This window comes from Gallinula chloropus (genome assembly GCF_964237585.1).
Source record: "Gallinula chloropus genome assembly, chromosome: 2".
NCBI classification, from domain to species: domain Eukaryota; kingdom Metazoa; phylum Chordata; class Aves; order Gruiformes; family Rallidae; genus Gallinula; species Gallinula chloropus.
Window position 1 is genome coordinate 62994210 of NC_140086.1, and position 18515 is coordinate 63012724.

Consider the following 18515-nt stretch of genomic DNA (forward strand, 5'->3'; position numbering starts at 1 on the left):
AAGCAGCTCAACGTGAGCCTGCAGTGCATTCTTGGAGCCCAGAAAGCCAACTGTGTCCTGGGCTGCATCCAAGGAAGTGTGACCAGCAAGTCAAGTAAGGAGATTCTGTCCCTCTACTCTCCTCTTGCAAGACCCCAGTTGCAGAGCTGTGTCCAACTCTGAGCTCCCCAACATAAGAAGGACAGGGACCTGTTGGAGCAAGTTCAGAGGAGGACCATGACGGTGATCAGAGGGCTGAAGCACCTCTCCTGTGAAGACAGGATGAGAGAGCTGGGCTTATTCAGCCTGGAGAAGACTCCAGGGAGACCTTGCTGCAGCCTTGCAGTACCTGAAGAGGATCAACAGGAAATCTGTGGAGGGACTGTTTACAAGGGGAAATAGTGATTGTACAGGGGATAATTGCCTAAAGGTGAAGAAGGGTAGGCTTAGATTAGATATTGGGAAGAAATTCTTCCCTGTGAGAGTGGTGAGGCACTGTCACAGGCTGTCCAGAGAAACTGTAGCTGCCCCCTCCTTGTCAGTGTTCAGGGCCAGGTTGGATGAGGCTTTGGGCAGCCTGGTCTAGTGGAGGGTGTCCCTGCCCACAGCAGGGGGTTGCAACAAGATGAGCTTTGAGGTCCCTTCCATCCCAAACCATTCTGTGGTTCTGTGAAATACAGTAATTTTTTACTTCTTTTAGCATGAGACTATCATTTTTGTTCTATCTGTGTATAGTTTAAAACATGAGTTTTCTTTTTATAAAGAAGATCATGCCATTAAACTATCTTTAGAGTTTGGGGGGGTTATTTCAGTAGAGGTATCTGAATAATGGTTTTAGGGTACTTGGAGTCACGGTGAAAGAAGTGTTGAACCTCAAAGTTTTGGACCACTGGAGCATATACCAAAAGATGTAGCTATGAAATCTCCAAGTAAGCTGTACCTGGGACGTGTAGCAGCTGTTTCAACCTGTGATGCCATGGGCTGCTCAGAAGCTCTTTAATCTGCACATCTTTGAAATGACAGACCGCAATGAGCCCTCCTGCACATTTTGTCTGTTATGTGCCAGAAGTTAGGAATCTGTTAGTTCACTAAACTACAGCAGCTGGAAAAAAGACTAAGAAGTATTAAAAAAAAATGGTACCTGAAGTAAGAACCCTTTAACATAAGTGTCAGCAGGAGCTGTTAGTTTCTCAGTGGTTTTGAAAATCAGGTCTTCCAGGTATCTAGCTCCAGGCTTCTTGGGGTTTTTTTGCTGGGGGTGTTATCTGATGTCTGTCTTGTCGAATTTTACAAGCTTTACCACTTTCAAAAAATACCATAACTTCCACTAAAATTTCGTCTACTGAAAAATGTGGAGTAAGTACCAGCAATAGTAAAAGTGCTTGGTTACCACTAACTATGCTACGTAACAGCAGAGTAAAAAGTGCACTGCACTGTGCATCATATGACAGACCAGCATGCTAGGAACCATGTTGTTTTAAAACCATTTAACATGGTTTAGTTAACATGCTTTTAAGCATTATTTGGCTGCAGCTGTCAACAAATATATACAGTAAATCTTTGAGCAAGTACTATCAGAAGTAAAAGCTGTGGCGTTTAAAATATATTAAAAAAAATGGGACTGGGAGTAAGTTTTAAAATGTTCCCTCTTTTCCTGGTCTAAATTGGGCCTCAGGAAGGAAAAAAATAAGGAGAGCTAATGAAATGACCTGACAGGGTGGCAGGGTTTGCTTACTAGTCCATATTTGAATAGGATTCATGCTTCATATGATTGACAGTCATTGCAAATTCTTTGGCTTTTTAAGACTTAAGGCGCCACGGTCTTGGGTGAACTTTAGTTCAGAATGGAGTTGTTTACAAAAGTTAACTAAGTAGTTACTGCAGAATCGCGTGCTGTGTTTCACTGAACCATTCCGGAATGGTATGGATTTGCAGTACAAATGGTGATGACTCAGGTTAAATCATACTCTAATTACTGTGCAGTCAATTTATTGCATCTGGGAGCTTCGTCACCCTGGCACCTGGAAGTGGACAAGGCAGCTGAATTGGCTTTCCATTGCTCACCATGTCCAAACATCTTCCCACAGTACAGCATGAACGTTCTAGTGTTTCATCAAAATCAGATTATGCTGATCTGAAAGGGACAAAAATTTTCCTTCCTGTTCAGCATTTGCAGAATATACAGCTAGAATATGTGCATTTAAACCTTTGATATTTCCATGCAGGTCAGCCTTGTAGTAGTTCTTGTTTCACTATTCTGAATATTCCTTAGTCAAGATCTCTCCCCTCCAAGGGTCAAGACATCATTCAGTTCTATCTGTATGGAGACAGTGTGCACCAGACGTGCCTTTGAATGTGCAATTAAATATTACTTTGACCTGTTTTCCTGTTTTACATGTTCATAAACTCACATGTAATATGATGAACACTGTCATTCTTTAAATTACAGTTCTCAAGGGACTTCTCTCTCACGGAATGTCATTTTTGCATATTTTCTTTCTCCACAAGTGCTAGTTTGCAGTAGCACAAGTTGACTCCTGCATTGTTATTTTTCTGTTTACTTATGTTACATCCTGGTTTTCTTGGTAGTGATGTTGACACTTCCTCCCAGTTTCATATTAACTCCTTACACTATCAAAAAGCTGTTGATTTCTACCCCTAGCTAACCAACTGCTTAGGAAGTTTTAACAGTAATGTAGTATATAAATTATTCAGATCTCAAAAGCACTAGTTTGCAGCTGAGTGGAAGTGACTTGCATAAGGAGCTTCTGAGTACTTCCGCAGGGCCGTAGTGCGACCGTCTATTTGTGCTTCCCGTGCAGCCAGGGCACACACATCATCTTAGCAATTCCTGCCTCAGTAGTGCTCAGCGATGGCTCAAGAAGCACCACCTTTGGTGTCTTCTGCCTTGTTTTATCTACGTACAGCCTAGTGCCTTCTAACACTGGAAGTGGAAGACAGCTCATTTAAGTACTGCTGTATCAGAAGCACTGCAAATACATTTCTGTCAGCAGAAGGGTCAATTATATGAACAGCTCTTTCTTTGAAGATATGCTGGAAACACGCTGCTTCCATCCTTCTCCAGAGGTGAATCATGAAAAGAAGACTTTGTCACAAACTCGACCCTTGAAAGTGCTATAAAAGAGTTACCCATTTCTCCAGCCTTTACTTCCCATCCCACCTCCTAGAACCAGCATGTACCCTGCTTCACACTTCCTAAATAATCCTACCATCACTGCTAAACCTGTGACACTCTGAGCTAAAAAAACCAGCATCTTCAATTGTAGGCATGATAAGCCTTGATGGTGTCGGTGCTGGGGAAGAATGAGGGGCCAGCAGAGGTGAATGCCTCTGCGCTACACCTGGACCACCTATAACCAGCCCTATTCCCTCCTTCTCAGTAGTTGGATCCCTTGCAGTGCAATGGACTTCTGAGGTGGGAAATCTGGCATTAGAAGCCCAGGAACCACATTCAGAATTAATTCACCTTCATTTCATGCCATGTACCAGTTTGGGGACAACCGTGTCATGTTGTGGTTGAAGTGTCCAGTGGGCTGTTTTTATAATACACAGGTTGCATCACCTACAGCTTTCAGAATAAATGATCATGGTGCTCCTTTCTGGCTGGAGATGTATTGCAAAAATATATAAATATTATTAGCCACTGGCGTTATGTAACATTTGATGCTATAGAAGCAAAGAAATAGATCTTCCCCCACTGAAAACTTGCACAAGTTAAAACTATAAACCCCACTTCCCTTGTTTTCTCCTGAAAGTGGTCACAGTGCGCTCTTCCTCTCACTGTACCAGCATCTACCATCTGAGCAGATGTATGTCACTCCTCCCCTTTTCTTCCCCGTGTTCCCATGCAGGTGAGAGATGCAAAGGAAAATAGCGACGGCACATCAGTGTCCAGGTACAAAGCTGAAAAATGAAGTTATGAAGCTCCCCCTTTTTAGCAAAATTACCTGATCTCCTGTTGGCCCAGCCTGGGTTTTTCTTCCTGACAGTTTATTACTTCAAATCACGTGGATCAGGGCTCATTGCAGTACCATTTTGATTAAGTCCACAAAAGAGAGTACACTCATCTCCCCTGATGCTTTGGATATTGAAACAGAACTTTTAATTTTTTTTTTTCCCCTGATAATGTAGCACGTGAATCGCTTCACTTATTAGATGAGTGTTGGCTTTTGATCTCACCCGTCCCGGAGACTCCTGACACCTCGCGCGCGGAGAAGCCCTGTCCTTGAATTACCACAGCGCGCAGTGATCAGAACTTGCCGCTGATGTTTTGTTAGCATTTACCAGCGTCGTCTTGGCAGAGGGTGACCTCTGGTACTGTCTCTAAACATTTTCAATTTACAGACTCGAGAATTTTTTGCTGTCTTTGCCTCTCATTCTTTTGAAGAGGTCAGCCCTTTACAAATTTGCCACAAGAAAGAAGTTCAGAATGCCCTGTGTACTTAAACAGCTTAATAGGAATATAGCCCCAACGAACACACCACATACAATTCATTTTAATATTTATAGAAGAAATTCGCATTGTTTTAAGTGTACACGAGCAGCTGCTGTCATTTGGCTATGAGCAGATGTTAGACCTCCAAAAGCTTCGCTGATAATTAAAATACTAACAGTTAGTGTTTTACCCCAGCTGCAGGTTCTGTTTACTGTAAATTTGATTTTAATGGTGCCTCTGTGCAGTTATTGAATAGAGGTTTGTTTTCTACTATACATACAAAAGTGTCTACTATGAAGACAAATGGTTATTTCCCATAATTTGCTCTGGAAAGAAATGAATATACACTGCAGCATAGTTGAATTTATATATGAAATACAGATATGTCTATCACGTTCCAAATGGTACTTCCTGCTATCTTAACTAACGAAAAGAATTAGGGAAACTTACTATGTCTAGTTATTCCCAGGCATTGCCCCTAAAAACTGCTGTGCTTTTCAAATGGGTTGAGATGTGCCCTCAGGCAAAGAACAGGTGCTGCTTTTACTGAATGGGTGCGTAAATCAGAATAAATAAATACAGGGAATCGGGATACTTGTGTTTGATGGGTATGCAGAAGAATATAATTTTTGCTTGATCATTTCATAACATGATGTTTTATTTTAGATATCCCTTACAAGTGTCTGTTCTCTTTAGTGCATATATGTACATCAAACGTTGGGGAAGGCTAGCCACTTTCAGAATTGTTAATCCCAAGGGCCTGATTATGCAAACACAATGCATAATGCAAGCTACCATGTTTAGTCCCTTGGAGACTATTGAGGCTAACTATGGCAGTAAGCCGTACTCTTGATAAATAAATGTTTATAAGAACAGGATCTAAATGTATATATTCTTGAAAAGCAAAAACTCTTGCTGAGACAATAATGACAAAAAGAGGGGTTTGCTTTTTTTTGACAAAGCAGTTACTGTATGGGACTAGACTATTTCAGAAATCCAGATCATTTTCCTTATAAGCAGAGCTTGTGGGGTTCTTTTTCCCCTTGATTTTTTCATATTAGTATTCATATTATTTTTTTATAGCATCTCACATGTTCCATCTGCCTTGGAAACAGAATTCTCCAGTTTCACAACTGGTACCTCTTGAAATTGGTTTTCTGATTTAGAAGTGCTAAAAATGCACTTTCCAGTTGCACTGCAGGGGTTAAACCAGAAAAAAAACAGTGCATCCGTGTAGCATCAATGTCAGTCGTTCCCAAACTGAAGGCCAGAGTAGCCTTTGAAGCTGGACTGCCAAGAATGTCCAGGCTGGCTATGCTCATCTCCAGCTGCTAAATTGCACTGGAAGAGCTAACTAAAATACTCCAAATACATTCCTAATGCTGCTTGTCCGTATAGGTAATTGCTGTATATGCCACAGGGAGGTTTTTGTTCAGGAGTAGGACTTGAGAAGACAAGCCTGCGTCCTGGCAAGCGGGTAAAGAGGGAGGGTGGTCTACACGGAAATCGGTTTCTGTGCAGGTTAGGCAGCTGTAAAACCTGCACGTTAATGACGTGCATGTTCACCATGATCAGTGGGGCTTTCAGCATGTATATGTTTTATTTGTGTAGTGACTGTAACACTGGGCTCTACAGTGATCATTTTTGACCTTGAGCGCAGGAAAAGAGAAACTGAAATTTTTCACAGAGAAGGCCTTTTCCTAAAGGTTAATTGGACACTGGAGGGAAACTAAACCAAACCAAACAAACCTAACTGAATGGCTCAGCTATTTATTTTGGTGGCTGGTTTTTCTTTTTCTTTCCCCCCCCCACCTTTTTGTTGCTGTTGTCATAGTCCTCTAAAGCGTGGGAGGTAAAAATAACAAGCAGGAAATTTCAGTCTGTTTCTCGAAAGGAAAAAAAAATTACAAAAATATTTCCCTTTTCATTTTAAGAAAGCTAAAAGGACATCTGCTGCTTTGTTTAAGATACCTGAAAGGTTAAAACTTCATCCTTTATTCAAACAATTGTTAGAAGACCTTGAAGTTCTAAACATGATTGAGTGGTGAAGCAGAAAGCTAACAGCCAAGAATGTTTCGACTTCTGGCATTGAAACATGACGTTACTAAATTTTTAAGAAAAAAGTGAACTATTAGCACTATTTGGGGATTGAGTTTTTTATATAATTTAATAGTATAGTGAAAGAAAAAAAAAAAAAAACCCAAACAAACCAAGTACTGCATTGGTATTTACAAATTTTGTGTCAGTGGTGGATTTTTTTTAGCTGGTTAAGTCCCCTATAGGTATACTTACTTGTACCGCCTTAGAAATATTTGCTGCCTTTGTGGATGTAATAGTTCTGACAGAGCCATTTTAGCTTGCTGATTGATTTCACTTCTTGGTTTCACCCATCCTATTTTCTTTCCTTCAGCAGGAGACATGAATGAGCCTTCACAACCTCTTATTCGGTAGCTTAACTAGCTGGTTTAGGAAATGCTGCCCCACGCATTGCTTGCACATAAAACCCTTACAAATGAGAATGGGTTTTACTGTGGGTGAGGAACAGAGTTGTGAAAAACATGGTGGCTTCTTATTATGGCGGCTTCTTATTATGGCCTCCAAAAATCAAGGAAATCCCAAAGTTGTGACATTATACCATGGTTCCTAGACCATACAAAATTAAAGTAGAGATCGTTATAAACATATTTTTTTTTAAATGGAAAGAAAAAAGAGCAGAAACTTGGAGGTTGATCAAGGCCTAAATTATTTCTTTATGAATTTGACTGGTGGACTTATCTTACCACTCAAAATATTGTACTGTCATATAGACAATAACTTCTAAAATGGAAAAAACCAGTTGCTCGTTCAGGTGACACCCAATATAAGTGTATCTTTACAATTCATTGAAGGCTGTATTTAATTGAAGGAAAAAGATGTTTCCTTGCATTCGCGTTATTTTATATTCATTGCATGTTAGTAGATACCGAATATTCGTGTGTGTCAATAAATAACGTACCTAATTACCAAAGTACGGAAAATGAGGTGTTGCTGAACGGGGTGCTATAAATCAGGCCTCCTGGAACTTTTGCAGAAAAGGAAAAATAGCTGGTTTAAGCTTGCTGTGTAAATGCAGATCATTTCCGTCGTCGTAATAGATTATTTCATTTATGACTTACTGCTTTGTCCTAAAGGTGCTCCGTGTGAAGGATGTCCTCAGCCTAGCCGCACCGCGCACAACCGCTCGCTACAACTTTTGGGGAAGGGTTAGAATTCTAAAGAGGCTGCTGGCGGAGAGCAGAGCGGTGCTTTACATAGAATATTAGCCCAGACTTTCTGAACGCATTACGCATTTCTTTCTGAGACAAGTCTCCTTAATGCCATCTTTATCTGCTACACGATGCATGAAATCTACTTTCTGTTTTAGAACTGCGGCTGACCCCCGACCCCGCGAGTGCCGCCACAATGTGACCTTTCTATTGTCATCAGCTTTCATTCTCCTGAAAATTCTATGAATTTTTATTACAAGTTTTTTTAAACCAAGCTGAGGCTTCAACAAATTACTTGACACAGATGAGATGAAGTTGTTGAAGTAGTGTTAGATAAGTTTTACAGCCAGCATGTGTGCTGCTGAACAGTACAAAGCCAGTGTCCTACAATGTCATACACCAGTAACTGCTGAGCCTACTATTGGATAAATACATCATTTTATGGAACATTGATTGTTCTATAAACCCAATGGAGTATTATGCTCTATGATCAAACCATTTAGATTGTGTGTAGAGCACAGAAAATGCCATATTCAGGATGGTACTAAAAGTGCCATTTGTGTATTTTATGGATGTCATTACGGGGGAAACTTCTCTCTGTAGGCCCTGTTTACTGCAAAATTTTTTAGTCTGTAATGACATTTTTTATTCACAACGTATGCCTTCAAGAGAGGGGGCCCTTGTTTTATTTGTTTCATTCGAGTTTACTGCACAAATCCTGTACATTTTAATTAAATGTAAGCTTAACAAAAGAATAAGGTATTTATTCTGTGGGGAACAAATGATGACAGTAACAAAAGAATAAAACAGACACACAAAAGAAAGTCAGGTATTGAGTAAAAGAGAGGGGAGAAGGTACTAAGCCCCGTTTGTAGTCTCCCAGAAGCACATTGAACATCAAAGCATTTCTTTTAGCCCTATTTCGGGAGTTTGTGGTCTCGGAGAATTAAAATAACCCGCGAATATGGATTTAATGTCTGAAAAATCCTGACGTTTCCAACTAAAAAAACCTAACGGTCACTCAGGGCTCCAACTGATAAATAACGGCTCTGCTGAAATGGCAGGCTTCTTGGAAAGAGACCAATTCTGTGATCACTGCACCCCTAGATATGAAACACCTCTTTACAAATTGTCTGAATATGAGCTCTCGTATCATTATATTTTGTCATTTTAATACCTATTTGTGTATCTTTTTAATTTGCAGTGACACACAATCAGCAACAAGTCCGCTTTTCCCAATATTAATGTGGGCTTGTATTGCAGCTCATGTTTGCCATGTCAGCCGACACTTAGCCCTTCTCTTTACCCGGTTTTAAGAGGGGGGCGAGAGGCAGGCTGGATTTAGTAGGACAACATGATTTGTTGCTACATACAGTCCAATAATGTGACATGTTCCTTAAATACATAAAAATTCCTACAAATTTTTGCACTTGATAGGAGTGCTCCATTAATGGAATGCACCGTTCCAAAGTCGAAATAGCAGCTAAGCCTCAAAATATGTTGTTTGCTAAATATCTCCCCTACTTGGCTTTTCACTGTTAAAACAAAAGAAAACCAGTAAAATCTGCAATCCATATTTACCATGAAAAATCACTGAAATTGAAGTTGATGTTCCCAGTAAATTCTTGGTCGTAGTCCAGTTAAAATTTAAAGTTACAGTAGATTCACATTAGTTTAAATGACACTTGAACTTCTACACGGCTCAACATTAATTCATTATAGTTGAAATGGAAGAATCTTCAGTGGGTGAATCTTTTACAATCTGATTGAGGCTGTTACATTTTATAGGAGCCATTTTTCAAAGCAGTACTGACAGCACTCGAAGTTATTAAATTGCTGAATCAAAAGATGGACCTGCAATCGCATTTATGAACTGTGATGGAATAGCTGGGGTTGCACTGAGCTGAGGTTAAGATGTTGGTGTAGTTAAGCTTCATCACACCCCTTAGTGACAGCAGTATTTACCCATGTAGTTTACTTTAATGGTCAGGAAGTGGCTTAACTCACCTCTGGATTCAAATAGATTAAGTAAGCAGTCAGAATGGCATAATTATCAGTGCTGCGAGGGATTCACCAGATAGCTCTTCACCCAGGAGACTTCCCATTCAATTGCACAGTAAAGACCAGAGTTGCATAGATTCCTGGGTACAGCATTTATCCAAGGAGATGAAAACAGGATGATTTTTTTTTTCCCCCTTCTCCCTTTTTCTTTCCCTTCCCCAGACTGGAGCCTCTGCTCAATGCAGCGATGCTCTGTCCCGTGCATAAATTACCGTGATCTTAGGGGGAAGATGTCATGATTTCGCTGCGTGCGTGTGAAAATTATGATCGTAGAGTTATTTTGATTTTGAAATCCAGTGGAAAATGCATGATTTGTAGAGTTATTTTGATTTTGTGCCACATCACTGCCAGGCTTCTCTTTTATCATGTCAACAAAGCAAGACTCCTGAGAGAATTAATTACTTCTACTCTATTATAAAATGTGGAGGAGCTAAGATAATTGTCATTTTATGTTGATTTCCCCTTCCTATTTTTCTGCTCTTTGGGGGGTCTTGTGAATGTCAGTGCCTACAGAGAGCACAGGAAAAGTGGGGACGAGAACCAGTCGTACCACAGGAAGCTTCCTTCTCGCTTACGCCTGACAAAATGTACTTCAATTGCATGTGCCAGATTTATCATGCAGCATCACTTGGAAACACTCTAATGGTTTAAATTGTTAATTTTCTTTTCCAAAGATAACCTGCCTTGCAAGCTAAGATGGAGAAAGTTGTGTAACATCAGTTTAGACTTCTGAAGGTAACTTGCAGCCTCTCAGCTTAAGAAGGATTACTTCTTGTGCTTCGCAGTGCAGTTCTCCACCAGAACCATAGAATCTTTGTGGTTGGAAAAGACCTTCAAGATCACCAAGTCCAACCAACCCTTAACCAAACGCAGCCAAGTCCAAGAACTAGGCCATGTCCCAAACCACCGTGTCGCTTTGTAATAGAACAAAAGGTACATAGGTAGGTAGATAGGCAGACAGACACATGCCAGCAAGAGGTCAGTCTTTCAAGCACCGGTGGTATCTTTGAATATTAGGTTGATATGCACCTTTGCATGCCAAGTTGCTAGAGGTTGCATGATGCCTAGTACTTAGTCTCATGATAGCACAGCTCCTGAGTGTGGACTTACCTTAAGCAAATGAGTATCTGGTTTCCAGAGCCCAGTTTAGTTCTCACTGGGATCAGGACCTGACAGCTCTATGCTTTGGGTGAAAGAGTCCCTTTAGTCCAGCTTTAATATAATTTTCTTGGCCTCTTGAGTTGTTCACCAGAAGTGTCTTGGTGGCTTGGAAAGTACTGAAATTTGGCTGCAGGAATCAATTGGTTTTCTTGCTTGTTTTATCCCAAACAAGCAGTGATGTATCTGTGTGTGTTGGTGACAAGACACTACAGCTGTTATTCCAGAGATGTGATTGCAGTTTGCATAGGTGGGTTTAAACTAGAGCATGGGCGTGGGTAGTCTCAGCAGCATGGGCTTTATCAGCCATCCAAGGACCCATCTGGCATTACATCCTCACCTTGTTCCCAGTGTCCAGGACCAACTCTTCTCTCTGTGTGCGCTGGTCATGGCCCAAACCTTCCTTCCCAGCACCTGGAGGGGAGCTTCGGAAAGGCACTGCCATGGGGAGACCTCAAGTGCTAGAGCTGTTCTGCCATTGGCATCCACGAAGTGGTCACAGGGTGCTGCTCTCAGTTATGTCTTTCCAAAAATACCAAAGGCAGCCCCGAGGCCACACTTTGACGATGGAGGTTGTGACTTTGTACAGCTGTGGGCACCATTTGCTTTGCTGAAGCTTTATTGTTAGCCATGAGAACTGAGAAGGAAACCCTCAGTGACCCAAAATGACAGATTGAGTAGCAAAGCAAGCGGCTAGAATGTGTATTTTAATCTGTTAATTGATTTCATGTTGAAATAATGAAGGAGTGTAATTGAGGTTTCTCTGGCTGATATTTTATAGAACATCTTGCTTGGGGTAAGAAAACTTCAGAGCATTTTCTCCAGGTAACTAGGCTAGTGCCTGAGTCAGTCAGGTGTGCTGGAGAAGATGCTAGGTGGGAAATGAAGGGGAAGACAATGGCGTCGAGATGACAGCATGGCAATTACCTCGCCAACAAAAGCAGGATATTAAGAAGATCAGCCACAGTTTTTCACACCCAGATATGTTTAATGTAATATGGGATCCTCAAATTCATTACTGAAGTACTGAAATATCACCGATAGGATCTTCTAGAAAAGATGTGTTAATGGCTTTTAACTGTATACTGTATTTATCTAGGCTTTTTTTGTACAGCATATTTTAAAAAACACATTTAAATTGTTAATAGGCTGCAGAATTGTTAAACTCAGCAATTATTTCAACCTGTAAATATGTTATTTGGAAAAGATGCAAATTGTTTTTCTTCACTTGCTCGTTTTGTCTGTGTTTGCTGCCAATGAAATCTAAAAATTATCAAGGAATTATTTTTTTTCCCCGTTTAAGCTACAATTTGTTAAAGTAATGAACTGGTATTTGCCACGATACCACGTTAACAGCATATTTTATCTTGTAGGCATTGTATCCAAGTCCTATGAGTGCCGACTGAAGGGGCAAGGAGCAACATTTGTGGAAACTACGAGTCCTTTCACTGCAGCAGCGCTGGCAGAGGTCTCTCCAGTTAAGGAGAAGGTCTTTCGGGGCAGCAGGAGACAGCCACAGTCACCTGAAGAGGTTCAGCAAGTTATTATTATCCAAGGGTACGACGGTGACTTCGCGGTCGATGCCTCTGTGGAGGAAACAGCAGCGGCTACCCTGCAGAGCCTAGCAATGGCTGGTCAGATGGTCAGAGTGGTCCACATTACAGAAGATGGTCAAGTCATAGCCACAAATCAAAATGGCTCACACGTGAGCAGTATGGTTCCAGGGCAGATACTCAGCGAGCAGTTAGGAGATCTTGCAACACAGGTGCTGGTGGTTGAGGGAACGGGAACTGACACGGAGGAGGCCGTTCGAGTAGACACAGTTCCTGACTCCAGTAGCGCGGTACTGCAGCAGATAGTGCGACAGGAAGTGTTAGATGCTTCTGAAGCCACAGTCCGTCCTCCAGACTCGTCCTCGGCGTTAGATGCCCTGCTTTGCGCTGTAACAGAGCTGGATGAAGTGGAAAACAAATCTGGACCCCTTGACAGATGCAGGTCTAGTCACAAAGATTTCTTGCAAATGCCAAACCCGGAGACGCCCAGCGTTCCCAGTGATGCAGAGGGACAAGAAATACAAATGTTCCAGGAAGTTCAAGAGACTCAGGAAGACACCAAACCTATGGAAGTAGTGACACAGGTCATGCACCCATCGGCTATAATTGCATCTCAGGAGAGAGCTCAGGCTGCCTTCAAGAAAATGGTCCAAGGAGTATTACAGTTTGCTGTGTGTGATATGGCTGCAGCCCACCAGCTGATGAAAGAAGGTGTCACTCAGGTCATTGTAAATGAGGAAGGGACTGTGCATATGGTAGCTAGAGAAGGCTCCCAGATAATTATGCAGGAAGCCGGTAGCCACGCGCTCAGTGTCCAGAGCGAACACATGGACTTAGTTGAGTCGAATGGGGAAATTTCACAGATTATTGTCACTAAAGAAATAGCAGAAGCCATGGTTCAGGGTTCTGATGGCGACTTCTCTGACGGTGCAACCCACTACATCGTCACAGAATTGCCACCAGACATCCAGGATGAGCCTGGTGTGTACTCACACGCTGTGATAGAGACAGCCGGGTCTCCGGAGATTTTGCAGGCTGGCAGTGCTGTAAAAGAGGAATCTGTATGCCCTGATAGAGCAGGAGGACGGTTAACAAGCATGGTCATTTATACAGAGGGTGGCTCACAAGTAATTAAAGGCCAGAGCGATGATAATGAAGTACAAGAAGCATGAAGAGCTTCATCTCCTAGGCTTGATGCAGTGCAAAGGTGGAAACTTCCAGGTCCACGGAGGTGCTGTATGCCTGGAATGCTTTCTGTAAAACCTTCTCCATAGGACCCCCTCCTAGTCCAGATATGCAGCCTGGGGGAGGTGAAGGTCAGCTACCAGATGTTCACTGAAAAGGATAGTACAATCTTCTTACAGTAGTTCTGAGAATTTTATACAGGATTATTCTAAGTGAAGCATATTGGGGCACAAAGGAGGATAAAAAGCCCCCCAAAGTGTAGGTATTGTTCCATTCAATGCTTTCTTTGTTGCTGATGTCGTTGTGAGGTTGGGTTGGTTTTTTTTTTCAAATGTTGTTTTATCTCAAGCTGATTCCCTGCCTTCTGTCATTTTTTTGCCTAATGTAATCATGGGAGTAAAATAATTCCACTTATATGTATGTTTTTCAAACAGATAAATAAGCAAAAAACCGCAAAGCGGCAGTGCCAAGGGGAACGGGTACGCTGGCACCCTGTAATCAGTGCCCTGCTTTATTTTAAAGGAGGACAGGTGACATTTTGCTTCCTAGAACCTTACTTTAGAATATCCCTGGCTAAAAATATGTCATCAAGATAAGTATTTTTTTGCATCTGAAATGAAATGTTTCACAGTGGCTTACTCCTTCATGGTGTCACATAGGGCTTTTCCTAAAGAAGAGCTCAAAAAAACTACACTTCAGAAAATCCTTGATTATACATATTCAAGAGGAAGAACTTGATGCCTGTAACTTCCACTTCATTTTAGCTGAGAGTCCCACAGAAGAAATGTGCTTTTTTTTTTTTGGAAAAAAAAATATTGTCATATTGTCACTGTTGTTGTTTCACTTTTCTTACCAATAGCGCTTCATACAGGTACCGCTTTGCAGTTCGTTCTGCGAGCGACTTCTGAAACATTATGGGGGGTTTTAAAGAAAACTCTGACGTTGACATTATTAACAAGTAGGGGGAAAAAAAAGTAAAAGGAAAAAAAAAGGAAAAAAGAAAAAAAAAAAACCAAAAATAAGGTGACCTTGTATTTCTTGCTTAGTCCAGAACGTCAGTTATTTACTTGTGGGTACACTGCAATTGTTCGATGCGAGTTCACGTTGAAAAGATTTGTTTCATGATACACCTGCTTTTGTTTCTTTTAAAAAAAAAAAAACCAAAACAAACAAAAAAATTGTAAAGTATAAACTGGCAAGGTTTGGGGATTTTTTTTTTCTCTCTCTTTCTTTCAAATAAAATGTTAGCATTAAAATGAAGCATCATGATTTTTAATATTAAGCAATAAACAGGACTGGCATTCAGCGGGAGCAAACGAATGCTATCTGTTATGTCTGTGCATTTTCTCTTTTCTCCTTTCCTTTCTCTAGCTCGCTAGATAGATAAAGATAAAAGAACCTAATTTCTGAAATGTGCCTCATGCATGCTTAATATAATTGTGTGAGTGTTTAGGGTATAAGCCACGCTGACTCTGGCGATAACTGGGTTTCCTATCACGTTTAATATCTTAAAATTATCAACTGTAAGAAAGTTGGGCTGAGGTAAAACAATAGTTCCTTCCTGAAGCAACTGTTTAAAAATGTATTTTCTGGTAGAGCTGCTGAGAAAAGGTGTTTCGTTCTGGGGCTGTAAGCTCCTGCTGTCTTTTCATCTCTTCTTATTATTATTTTTTTAAATTTTATTATTTTCCAGGAATTAAGGTTGTGTCTTTGTCAAACCCCCAAAAAAGTAAATTTCAAGTTAGACATCGAGATTCATAATTAGCCGAGTTTGACTTGCTCATCTTTCTTAAAAGTGACAGGCTGTTCACTTACTCTTAAATACTGTCTTCAGCAAACAGTGACAGGATCAACTCCCGTTTGTTATCAGGAAAAAGGTGACCTTTACAAAATGATGGCCCTCTGCAAGACTCTCACAGATGTTCAAAAAACGGAATGTTTTTCAGTGGAAATATTTCTTCTTGATCATTTCTCCTGTTAACTGTAGCCCTGTGGTCTTGCAGCTTGGATGCTAATTCTTTGCTGTGCTTAGTCCTGTATGGCTAACCTTTCTGCTGCAGTACAGGGTGTTGACACTGACATGCTGCAGTTTACCATTTGTGATTTATTTAGGATAAATATGTCTCAGGTGGCATTTAATCCTTCATAAAACCAGTGTAGCCTGCAGTGTCAAACCAGCAATCACATTGTATGCACAATGAAAAGAGCAGACCTTTGCATTAAAAAAAAAAAAAAAAGGAAAAGAAAAAGAAAAAAACCCCCAGCAGTAGGTGTGTTCCTGTGCTTGGGAGCACTGGAAGGGATTCACTAACCTACCGGGTGCTGTAATTACCAGGAAGCTCGGGTTAACGATACTTCTCTCTGAGCGCAGCCCGGTCAGGAAAGCTAATGTTTTTCTAGGGCTTTTCTTTTTTTTTTTCCCTCCTCCTTCTTTTTAATGTTCACTTTGAAGTTAACTTATTAGTGCCCTACAAACGTAGCGTTGGAAATCAAGGGTGACATTGATTCCTGAGCGGGCAGCCCGCTTACGGACTCTGTGCGCTGGTCTCAACCCCATGCAGAAGTGCACCTGCCATACACCGAATGTCAAGGCCACACAAGATCTCTCCCAGGGCTTAGGAGACTCCTCCCTGGCATTTGTCTCCCTCCTGTGCCGGAGCTCCTGGCCCTGCACCATACCGTAAACGGAGAGGAGATTAGCTGGAGCCCTCCGGGGATCTGCCAAGCTTTCCCCTGCCCTGAGAAGCAGGGAAGGAGCCCGCGGAAGGAGGCACTCAGGGTAGAACAGCACCCAAAAAAGATGTGAGCCCGCAGGAGGGCTGTGCATGGTGCTGGCGAGGCATCCATGGTACATTGGGGAGCGAGCTCATGGGCTGCAGGAGCTCTTCGCCACACATAGCATGCACCATGGGAGCACAGTAGAAGACCTGATGCAGTGGATCTAGGAAGGTGCACAGCCCAGGCAGCTATTCATTCGCTCCCAAACACATGGTTTGCCATTTGCCTTGAACACCTCCAGTTTCCTCTCTCCCAGAAAACTCAAGGGCTACATCACACTGGAAGCAGTTATTGAGCGAGCAGCATCCCTGTGCCAGTCTGATGCCGGCTGATGCTCTGGCTGCCAGAGCCATTGGCTTCGTGTCCTCCTCATTATCCTTTCTGAATAAGCATTAACAAAGTTGGATCATACTGTGAGCGATGCCAAGCAGGTAAAAAGGTAAGTATGTAGGAAGCATTGAAGTAGTATGTGGGGGAGGACGGGACGGACAATGACACGCGAAAACAAAACATCAAAACTGAGCAAAAATCCCTAAATGAAAACAAAGCCAGGGGAAGAAATGTTTCTGGCAAGTAGTTTCACCCTCCCTTTCTTAAGAATCAGATACACACCTCCTGGGGCAGTGAGGAGATAGCTGGAAACAATGTTTAGTGAAATATTCCCTGCAACAAAAACAAAACCAAATCCCCAAAACCCAACACAAGCCGAAGCGCCCACAGCCACATACCATTCTGCCTGACTACCAGCCGCCCTTCGCTGTGGAAGTGAGACAAGCCAGAGCCGATAGCTGATGCGCTAAGGTATGCACATGTGGATTGCGCGCAGCGCTGCGAGCGCTGCTGTCATTTATAAGCGCTGCTTTAATACCAGAAATGTTGGCTGTGAGGTCCTGGAAGAAATATATTTGTGATCTTGGTGGGCAGTGGATTCAGCCTGTGTAATCGCTGTAGGAATCTCCGCGCGTCAAAAGTTCTCGTGCCTCAGGCGAGGCCCCGAACTGAACCCGAGCTGAAAATGCAGGTGAGTCCCCTTCAGAAAATCATGGGGATGGAGAGATGGGGCTGAGCCGTACAAAGAGCCGGCGGTGTGGTGGATGCAGACCCTAGAAAGCCACTTCTGGGGCTTTTTTCCCCAGCTCTCCCCGCTCAGCCAGCTTCCTGAGCGCAGAGGCTGGAAACAGAATACAAATTTTTTAAAAAGGGAGAAGGGTGAAGACAAAACCTCTCCTGCAATTTGAAACAAAGTTAGTTCTAGTGTGAGGATTAAGTAACAGAAAAAAGGTCATTCATTTGGCAAAATAAAAAAAATAGAAAGAGCTGTGAGTTTTCACTTATTTTACTGCGCAATATTAGCCCATAATTTAAGATAGCGCACGGCTCACTTAAACAGCCTACCCCTGCTCCATCTTGTTGAAGAATACAATTCGTTTTCTGCTCCTCTAGGGTGATATCATTTTATATGAAGAAAAAAGTTAGCTCAGATGGCAGTTATATGTTTCGGAAGCACCTTCTAATCAGGGATTGGTGATTCATTATTAGCTTCAGCAGGCGATCCATCTGACATGTAAGGGGAAAAAATTAGCAGCTGTCACTGCATGATGAGTTAATTTCCTGATAGGCCTGACACTGAAAAGCCATTTGGAGACATGGAGATGGCTGATGAGAAAACCTGGTGCTGGTTTATAATTGGAGAGAAAGAAAGGGCAGAGAGACAGAGGGAGATGGGGGAGGGACTGGGGCTAATCTACAAGTGGGGATGGATGTTTGTGTATTTACTAAACAGACTGCTCCACAATAACACGCGTTGCTGCGCGCGTACACCTCGGCGGTTAAGTAATAAGAACCGGGGCCTCTCGTTTTCCCTCTGCCTCGTGTCATTATTTCTAGTCAGTTGTAATTAGTACTCCAGACGGTTTTGCGCTTACTCCAGCCCGGGTGAACGGTGTACAAGCACGCGGTTGGGTTATCTCGCGGTGACATTGAAACCTGACATTTTAGTGGGAAGGGGAGAAAATGACGCTATCCCTTTTTAATGGTTCTTGCTGCAATTTTCTTAATTGCAGCTTGAGATTTCAATCAATCATACAAAAATAAACTTAT

General features: G+C 42.0%; 1 protein-coding gene across 1 annotated transcript in view; it reads left to right on the forward strand.

Annotated features, from left to right (window-relative positions):
* ZNF407 (zinc finger protein 407) overlaps positions 1-13624 on the forward strand; it is a gene marked incomplete at both ends in the record, with an annotated part of 319806 nt that extends 306182 nt beyond the window's left edge. Inside the window, one exon of the mRNA XM_084260279.1 lies at positions 12273-13624. Coding sequence (XP_084116405.1) covers positions 12273-13624 — 1352 coding nt within the window. The remainder of the gene's footprint in view (positions 1-12272) is intronic.
* Positions 13625-18515: the final 4891 nt, after the last annotated feature.